At 51.8% G+C, this 8,630-nt stretch overlaps 4 protein-coding genes across 4 annotated transcripts; 2 read left to right on the top strand and 2 right to left on the bottom strand.

Moving 5' to 3' along the window:
* Window positions 1–499: 499 nt before the first annotated feature.
* BGZ61DRAFT_168790 (uncharacterized protein) lies at window positions 500–1,442 on the bottom strand. Its single transcript, XM_046237559.1, has one exon. The coding sequence runs from the start codon at window positions 1,196–1,198 to the stop codon at window positions 716–718; it is 483 nt and encodes a 160-aa protein (XP_046108775.1). The 5' UTR covers window positions 1,199–1,442; the 3' UTR covers window positions 500–715.
* BGZ61DRAFT_168791 (uncharacterized protein) lies at window positions 1,443–3,046 on the top strand. Its single transcript, XM_046237560.1, has one exon. It carries the CDS (start codon window positions 1,687–1,689, stop codon window positions 2,950–2,952), a length of 1,266 nt encoding a protein of 421 aa, XP_046108774.1. The 5' UTR covers window positions 1,443–1,686; the 3' UTR covers window positions 2,953–3,046.
* A 1,305-nt stretch (window positions 3,047–4,351) lies between these two features.
* On the top strand, window positions 4,352–5,725 carry BGZ61DRAFT_491463 (S-adenosyl-L-methionine-dependent methyltransferase; the record flags this gene model as incomplete). The annotated part of the gene is made up of 9 exons (XM_046250432.1): window positions 4,352–4,382; window positions 4,414–4,501; window positions 4,559–4,600; window positions 4,654–4,720; window positions 4,773–4,813; window positions 4,865–4,934; window positions 4,994–5,470; window positions 5,531–5,613; window positions 5,680–5,725. The coding sequence occupies 9 exons, from the start codon at window positions 4,352–4,354 to the stop codon at window positions 5,723–5,725; spliced, it is 945 nt and encodes a 314-aa protein (XP_046108773.1).
* Window positions 5,726–6,193: 468 nt separating this feature from the next.
* BGZ61DRAFT_491475 (amino acid permease-domain-containing protein) lies at window positions 6,194–8,427 on the bottom strand (the record flags this gene model as incomplete). The annotated part of the gene is made up of 9 exons (XM_046250438.1): window positions 6,194–6,452; window positions 6,506–6,758; window positions 6,813–6,949; window positions 7,010–7,184; window positions 7,247–7,340; window positions 7,401–7,657; window positions 7,711–7,806; window positions 7,857–8,096; window positions 8,157–8,427. 9 exons carry the CDS (start codon window positions 8,425–8,427, stop codon window positions 6,194–6,196), a joined length of 1,782 nt encoding a protein of 593 aa, XP_046108772.1.
* Between the last annotated feature and the right edge of the window lie 203 nt (window positions 8,428–8,630).

Below are 8,630 nucleotides of genomic sequence, written 5' to 3'. Positions count from 1 at the left end.
TTTGTTATGTTGGTCAGTACAGTGCGGTAGCAGTTATGGACTGAACAGTACCTGGTTTGATAAACTCCCTAAACATTCGGGAAAGTCTTTGCACTTATATCTTATATCTTTCACTAAGCACCTAAGGAACTTGGGCTCTACTGACTGTGCCGCAAACCCACATATTTGATCCTCACAAGACCCGCGTGGACTCAAGCTCGTCCTATTTTCTGTCCACCTTCGTCTTCCAAGAGCTGACTATGTAGACGTCGTGGCATGAATGCTAGTGCTTGTGCTGTCCTATTGGATCTGGTCTAGAGTAGCCAAATATGCCGTCATAATATCCCTAACCAACGGGCATAAGGAGTGGATACGAATCGGGCGTCTTTCTCGAGCTGAGATTTCGATGTCTGACTTGTTGGAATGAGGAACGGGTTTTCTCCATCCTAGTAAGTGCAAATCTCGGAGCAAGAGAGTCATGCGGATAATTGGACAATTGATTTCTGTCCTAAGCGCTTCCGGTAATTGCAAGGGACGCATCCTCGGCATCGGCCTATTTCCTCTGATGCCGTGTTGATCGACTCCACACTCTTTGTTTCCTTTTTTGCTTTTGTTCTTCTGGCTGATTCCATCCGCCAAGTACAGCTCATCTTTCGCCGCCTTTTCCACAGTGAGCTCTTCATCCTTCCCTCGAGACTCGTGTTAACGCCGACGACCCGCCATGTCCCGGGCCGGACTAAAGGAGCGCTGCTTTGCTTCGCTGTTTGCCACCGTAACTTGAGTGGAGCGTTCGGTTCGTTCCATTTAGAAGCAGAAGTAAGGGAGGTTTATGCTGGGTACAAAGAAGAAGATGCGAGATGTTGTGCAGTTGCAATTGGATCGAGGTTTGGGCACCCGCGCAGCAGGCAATTGACCGGCATGGTTGTACGTGAGCTGCATCGCTTGACCCATCATCAGCCAGGGAGAAGGTCAGCTCCATCACGTTCTGTCGGCGAACATCCCAGTATCCAGAGCGCTCCCGATCCAATCTTGATTGATCTCTGTCGGGTGAGCTGTTATCTGCCTGTGTTGCGTCCCCCCGCTGGCAGGGATCTCCCGGTAACGATATTCCGATGATGTGCGTCAAGCCTCTCGGGAGCCAACGACACAAGGACAAGGACAAGGTTCCAAGAACGCGGTTGCGGCGCCTTCCAGCCTCAGCTGATGCGATCACACTCATCCTCAGCTTGCAATTGGACGCATCTTCGTGGCGACGCAGCTCATTTGCCGTCGATGGCGTCGTCGAGTCCCACCGTCCTGATACTGCCTCATCATGTGGAGGGGGCGTGTTGTGCAGCTATCCCGGGGTCATCCATGTCTCTTGCACGGCCGAGACGACAATGTCTCGGTCTCAACGCCATCCGGCGGTGATATTGCAGATTATATATAGATATATGCCGCACAGCTGGCAAATGGATCCCCTCACCTGCCTTCCCCAGATGTGACGGGAACGAACCGGAAGCATAGCATCATCGCATATAGGCCCGTTCTCCCCGTCCACCTCGTGCCGACTTTCTTAAACCCGATTCTTGTCTGTCCTCTGGACTACTCTTTAAGGTAAACCCATATCCACTTGACCGAATTTCCAGGTCATTTCCCTTTGTATCTATTGCTGTGTCTCTTTTTCCTTGTCTTTTTATATACTCTCATCCAATTATACCAAACAACATGGCGTCTCCCCCTGCTTCTCCACGCTTCGCCGCCGCCACGAAATCCTCGTCCCGCCGAACCAGTCCCGTTCGACGAACGTCCTCTGACGTTCCTCCGACGTCGACGCCGACGCGCTCCGGTCGTCCTGGAACGCCCACTAGAGGAGGTCGCCCGACGACGCCGACAATGGTCCGTCGCCGTCCTTCCAACGCGACGCTGGGCCGTCGCTCCTCGACGGCATCGCTGAACCAGCCTGAGCGCCCAATCACCCCAAACGAGCCTGTAAAGCAAAAGAAGCAATCGCCTCGATCTTCCAAGGCAAAGCCTGAAATGGTCGAGCCCCAGGCTGAGAGCGAGGAGAATCGCCCCGTTACGCCGCCGGCCAACCCTCTGACGGCTGTGCCCGAGAGCCCGGAGGTGGATACACCCATCATCGCCATCCCGAAGCCGCGATCTCGGCAGGTGTCCGGCGTGAGCCCCGCAACTACTCCGCAGAGGGCCGTTATGCCCCGGTCTCGCCAAGTGTCTGGCGTGAGCACTGTGACTACCCCTAGGGCTCCTACACCGCGGTCTCGACAGGTCTCTAGTGCGACTACCGTTACTGCTTCTACGACTGCGAAGCCCGACTTGGCAGATGCCCCTGCAGTAGTTGAAGCTCCCGCAGTTGTCGAGGCTCCCCCTGTCATCGCGGCTCCGACGGTCGAATCTACTCCTGCAGTTGCAGAGCATCCAGCAGCCGCTCAACTCCCCGGAACCGCCCAGGTCCCGAGTGTTGCAGGGCCTCCAAAAGTCACCGAGACCCCGGTGGTCGCTTCGGCGCCAGTGGTTGCTCCTTGCCCTGCTGTGCTTCCTACCCCAAACGTTGCCGCTCATCCTGCAACTGCGCCTCTTCCAACAGCTGCTCCTCTTCCGGCGATAGCTGCTCGTCCCACAGTGGCTACCCGTCCGGTGGTTGCCCCTCTACCGGAAGTTGTCCGGAGCCCGGCCGTTGCTCCGCGTCCACAGGCTGCCCCGGTGCCGCCTCCCGGGCCGCTCCCCGGCTTGGCTCCCACGCCTCCTACTGCTCCTCTGCCGCCCCTTGCTGCTCTTCCAGCGGTTGCCCTGGCCCCCATCGTTGCTCGAGCCCTGATCACTGCCCTAGCGCCTCGGACTGCCGCAGTCCCTCATATGGCTTCATTGCCTACGTCCGCCAAGGTCCCAGAATCCATTCTTGCTTCCACCCTTCCGCCGAAGACCGTGGTCGCCCTCCCCGCCCCTCGCCTCCGCCATTTATATCAGGCGTAGAACCTTACTGCAGTCCAAGATGTGACAGTGGTCCAACGTCTTGGAGGTCACCCCAAAATTGAAAATTGTGCTGCTGTGGTTCCAGCACGTCACTTACGCAAAGGCGATCTCGCTTTCAAGTGTCACATCTACAGTGTCGACACGCCAGTGAAGCTAGCGCAAGGCACCATAGCGAACTCTCCTGCTGTTCATAAATGGATTAACGTTCTGACAGAGCAGAGAGCTTCATCCAATTCCACCGCAACTATAGCGTTTATTTCCTTGCTGTCACGATTATGATGACGATGACGATTTTTCTTGTTTGGAGCACTAGGTACTTTGGAATTATAGAATATGATTTGTGTCTAACGGATTAAACTCATTTGTGGTGCGTGCCCGTGTGGTGTTACAACGATAAATCGGTCTCCAGGGTCGTTCATTCGTAGGTGGTGAGATTCCGCTAAGCGCAGAGCCCAGTTGCCTGTTCTTTAATAGCTGACATGGATCAATGGCGCTGATGGCGTGGTGACGTGTACATGGCATGACCATGGCCAGGGGCTTGACTCGACCTGATGATCCTTAAAGGAATCCCCCAGTGCACTTGTCAACCAGTATCGAGTCGACTTTCGAGGCTCTCTCAACGCTGGACAGAGGGAACTTCCTCACTGAAAGACAGATCATGTCGAACTTGCCTCCTAGTTTCGTGACAACTTGTCAACGTATTCTGTACAATTCATCAACCGGAAGTTTCTTTACTCTCCCAGTGCCCACGCTAGGGTTCGTATCATGGCCAGGGTTTCGAAAACATAACCGAGAAACTAGGCTCAAACAGTGAGGAGCTCACAATCCCCGGAATGTGGACGCATCACATCTCATGTTTTGCGCTGCAACCTGTCGGCCTTGATCATCACTAGCGGGCGGGGGAAACGGATGAGACGCCCGCCACCGTAGCCGCATGGGAATGGCGACAATCATATCTCTAGTCGCCGTTTGACAGGCGGATTAGCGGCGGGTTAGTGATTTAATGATTCCCGCAAGCTAAGCCCTGGCTCTTTTATTATGAACCCAACGACTCCACACAGTCTTGCGCTCGGGACTGTCTCCTCCTTGCCAGGCCACGTTATTCTAACACGCCATGATTTGCGATTGACTTCATTCTCACATGCGCCGTTTCACTTGCCCAGCCTTCATACACGCCTAGGACGATCACCAAATCTACCCCATATTATCCGAAATCAGCACGGTATGGCGCAGCCGAACCCGTCTGACCAGCAGCGTTTGGGCACAGGAGACATTGCAGTGGTGAGTCCAATTTGCCGAGCGTGCCGGATGTGTCGGCGATCGCCAAAAATTCTGACTTGGAGAAGGATGACGGAGCCAGCGATAATGACTCGGCTTTGGGGATAGATTCGTGGGTGGAATGACCTCTTATAAAGCCGGAGAATCACAAAGTGGCTGACCATTCCGTCAGCTGGGATGAAGACGATACCAAGTCATTGTCGTCGTCCGTTTTGAAGTACACATGGGAGAATGGACGTCGATATCATGCCTACCGTGATGGCGCCTACTGGTGAGCCATATTCTTCTGCGCTGGGCCTTGCTTGAATGCGACTGAACACAGAACCAGGGGACCGAACGACGAGCGACAATTAGACACGGAAGATTTCATGTGAGGCCCTTTCCAAGCACATATTCGGTTGCATCCAACTCATTCATAGCTAGGCACTCGATGTTCCTGACAATCCTCGATGGTCGATTATACGTAGCACCTATCTCCAAAAGCCCACAGGTAAAAGATGTCAAAGTGTGGATTTATATCATACTGGCTAACTAGGCCACAGAGAGTATTGGATGTCGGCTGTGGCACCGGAATCTGGACCATGCAAGCCATCCTCGCCATTCATGCGCTCTCTTGAAGCTAACATGTTTGTAGAGAATTTGCTCAGCAGCATGAGTCGGCTGAAGTCATTGGTATAGATTTATCCCCAGTGCAGCCAAGCATGGTACGGTGATGATGTCCTTCACACCTTCACATTGACCTGCCTGTTAACCTTTCGCGCAGGTGCCCATGAATGTACGATTCGAAGTCGATGATGTCAACCTGGACTGGACATATCCCAAAGGTCATTTCGACTTTGTCCACATCCGCATGCTCACAGGCTCCATCACCTCTTGGCCCGATTTCCACCGAAAAGTACTAAAACACCTCTCCCCTGGCGGCTGGGTCGAGCAGGTCGAGCTCGGCATGAAGACCCTGTCTGATGACGGCACGGTTACCCCCGACATGCCATTCTCCAAGTGGGAGCACGTCTTCACCGTTGCGGGTGAACAGATGGGAAAGACCTTCTTGGCTAGCGACCTCGCCGCCGACGCCATGCGTCAGGCTGGGTTCCAGAACGTCAACGAGATGCGGCTGAAGCTGCCCATCGGCCGCTGGCCTAGGCACGAGACGCTAAAGATTTGGGGGACCTGGTGTCGCGCGTTCTTGGCAGACGGCCTCGAGGGGTTTGGTCTAAGAATGATGACGGGTGTCCTTGGCGTGAGTAGAACTCCTTTGTTGACGGTGCAAATGCTGGGAGACTGAGCTAATAAACTGCAGTGGAGTTATGAGGAGACGCAAGTCTTTTTGGCTGATATGAAGAGACACCTGATGAACCCCAAGATCCATGGATACGTTGAAATGTAAGTTCTTCCTCCCACCATATCCCATTCATTTATACCTCTATTATTTGTGCTGACCGACTGTAGGGTTGTGGCATACGGGCAAAAGCCCACAGGGACGGCCCAGGCCTGAAGGAAACGAATCTATGATGATTCTGAGGCTCGAAATGTATATGAACAAAAGTCTTCGGCCCCGCCATCCGGGTTTCTTGATATGTCTGGTTGGTTGAACTGAAAGTAGTATTTACGATGATGCGTTTGGTTTGCATGAGTTACATGATAAATGACAAATGTTTTGTTTCAGGAATAACAGGAGAGATTCGCGACCAAAGTACAGTTAACGTCTCGCGCCCATTGATTAGATTAACACAGTATTGGACATCACGATGCGAATACACGTGAGTATATGTGAACCAATCGTATAGATACAACTGTCTTGGAGGAGGCCGAAAGGAGAATGTCCTTATGTTCAAAGCCCATAGATGCAATTCAGGACCATTTTCTCGCATATTTGAGCCACCTTGCCCCCAGCGACGAAAACGATAATATGATCCTCCTTTGCTAGTGCAAGCTCCTAGGTCTCCATGTGTGAACCTCACTCTCATTTGGCCCGACCCTTGCTCGAATCTGTGTCTTCTCCCTTGCCAGTGAAGCTGGTTTCCGGGACGTTGGAAACCAAACGTCGCCCTGAATGATCGTGAGAGGCATCCCATGCCTCCAGCTCTGCAACTGGCACCTTGATGAGTGTCTGACTCTGCGCACCGTCGTCTAACTCGAGGATTTCCTGTCGGATCTCGTAACCGCGCAATTTGGGAATACCAACGGTCCAGATCCAGTGGTAAACACCACAACCAACCAAGCTAAGCCCTTAAGTCAGCGTGGCCAAGATTACAAGGGTAGGGACGAAACTTACATTCCCAATCCAGTGGCAGCATACGTGGCGTACCAGAAGCTGACGTCGCCAGAGTAAGGGCCACCATCCGGTGGATACCAAGGCATGACGAGAAGGTAGACGTTCTTGATGATGTTGAAAGCCAAAACCCAATCCCATGCCTTGAAGGTAGGATGAGGTAGACCTAGGCGCTTACGGCGACGACGGATAATTATCAGGCCGACAGCCATGATGAAGTCGAAAAACGCAGCAGGGAAGATCTTCAAATCCGTGACTGTAGCCTTATATCAGCATCTATGCAAAGAATATTATCATGTATGACACTTACTGAAGTTGAACGCATCACCGGCTGGAGGGGCAAGAATCATAATGGTTGTGATGATCCACTTGGCAACATAAGGGCCAAGGGCAGTTCCAAAGGGTCGTGTAGAAGCCCAGAATCGGGGCCAGGGGAGAACGCCTTGTCTATGGCATAAGTATATTAGCAAATATCCAGAAGAAGAGTCAAAGCAGGAATCTACTCGCCTTCCGCATTCTCGAATGATACGGGATGTTCCTAGAAGAACTGCAATCAGATTTCCAAGAGCACTGAATGCAATGAGTACATTAAGACCACGGGATGCGCGGCTGGACCCAAACACGTTGTTGAAAAATAGAGTCGCGGTGATTTGCTTGGCTTCCATAATATCAAGTTTGGGGACTGTTGAGTGCATCTCGTTAGACTGCTCCATTCTGAACGTACTGTGAATTCGGGAGACTTACTGGCAGAGTAATACGCAACGATTGTCAAGATATAAAGCAGTGTTACGGATAATAGAGCGATGAGTCCGTTCTTGCGAATTTGCTTGACAGGGTTCTAATGCATCCCTTATCAGCAACGGTTCATACGAACATCCTCGCGGAGTCTATAACTCACCTTGACTTCGTTGACAACATTAAAGGCATTCTCATAACCAGCATATGAGAAAATGATTTTGTAGAGTGCGTTTGTTAGTCCATATGGCGTGGCTTTTCCCTCGAATGAGTTGTGGAAATTCTGCTTTGGATCCTCAATGGAAGTGTGGCCTCCAAGCACTGCAAACCCAGTGAAAGTGATGAGGAGGAGGGTAAGGACTTTGACGACTCCAATTCCGTTAGAAAACCAATAGGCGTATTTGGTATTCAGAGCAACCACTACCTATGATTAGAATCGTCTGCGGATACATTACTACACTGGTGACACTTACGGAGGACGGCCAAGGTATAACCAGCAATAGCCACACCCTTCAACTCCCAGGCGGTAGGGTCATGAGTTCCGATGGCAAAAAGGTATTGTGCGAACACTTTTATCAATTAGCACATTCATAGGCCCCCGTTTAACTCTGCCGCTTACCAATGGCATTGCCGCTGCTGAAAGATAGGACCACGGACTGGAACGCGAACGCAGTCGGGAATAGCCACCTAGGCCGAGGGAACGCCTGCTCCAGGTAGACGACCTCGGAGCCAGATCGATTGGGGAAGTATGATGCGAATTCTAGATACACAGAAAATGCCGTGATCGAGGTTAAAAACCCGAGAGCCCAGTAGATCAGACTCAATCCAATACTACCGGTTCCATTCAAGATGCTTGATGCTGTTCAGAGTTAGAACTGGCCTCTGGTACTCATAAATAAGGTCAATTATGTGTACTTACGGGTTGAAAAGATTCCGGTGCCAATCATCTTACTGATGTTTAAAAAGATGATGGTAATAGGCCCAACGGTGTATCCCAGAGGCGAGTCAACCTCCACGGGGGCGCCGATGGTGTCCTGGTAGGAGACTTCAGAGTCATTTCCGGCTTTTCTCACAACATAGTGAACACTGCCATCCGAAAATTCTCCATCGTTACTGTTTTGTCGTCCCCGCTCCTCCGCTTCGGGGGCGTCGCCCTGCCGATTGCTGAATGGCCGGCGCCAGAACGACATGGTGAGTTTCCCTGTGTGCTCTTCAATGAGAGCTTCGCTGTAAGATTTGATTGGCTAAACCAAGAGTTCTGATATGAAGGTTTGAGAAGTCATTATGAGGCCCTCGAAAGTATATACGGTTTTCCGCGCTACAACATAACGGGTCTTCCAACGACCGATATGATGACGAGATAGAACAACAGGATGGCGTAAAAAATACCCCG

This window comes from Ilyonectria robusta (assembly GCF_021365365.1).
Source record: "Ilyonectria robusta strain PMI_751 chromosome Unknown BGZ61scaffold_4, whole genome shotgun sequence".
NCBI lineage: Eukaryota > Fungi > Ascomycota > Sordariomycetes > Hypocreales > Nectriaceae > Ilyonectria > Ilyonectria robusta.
Note: the sequence above shows the minus strand (reverse complement) of the source record. Positions and strands in the feature narration are given on the sequence as shown.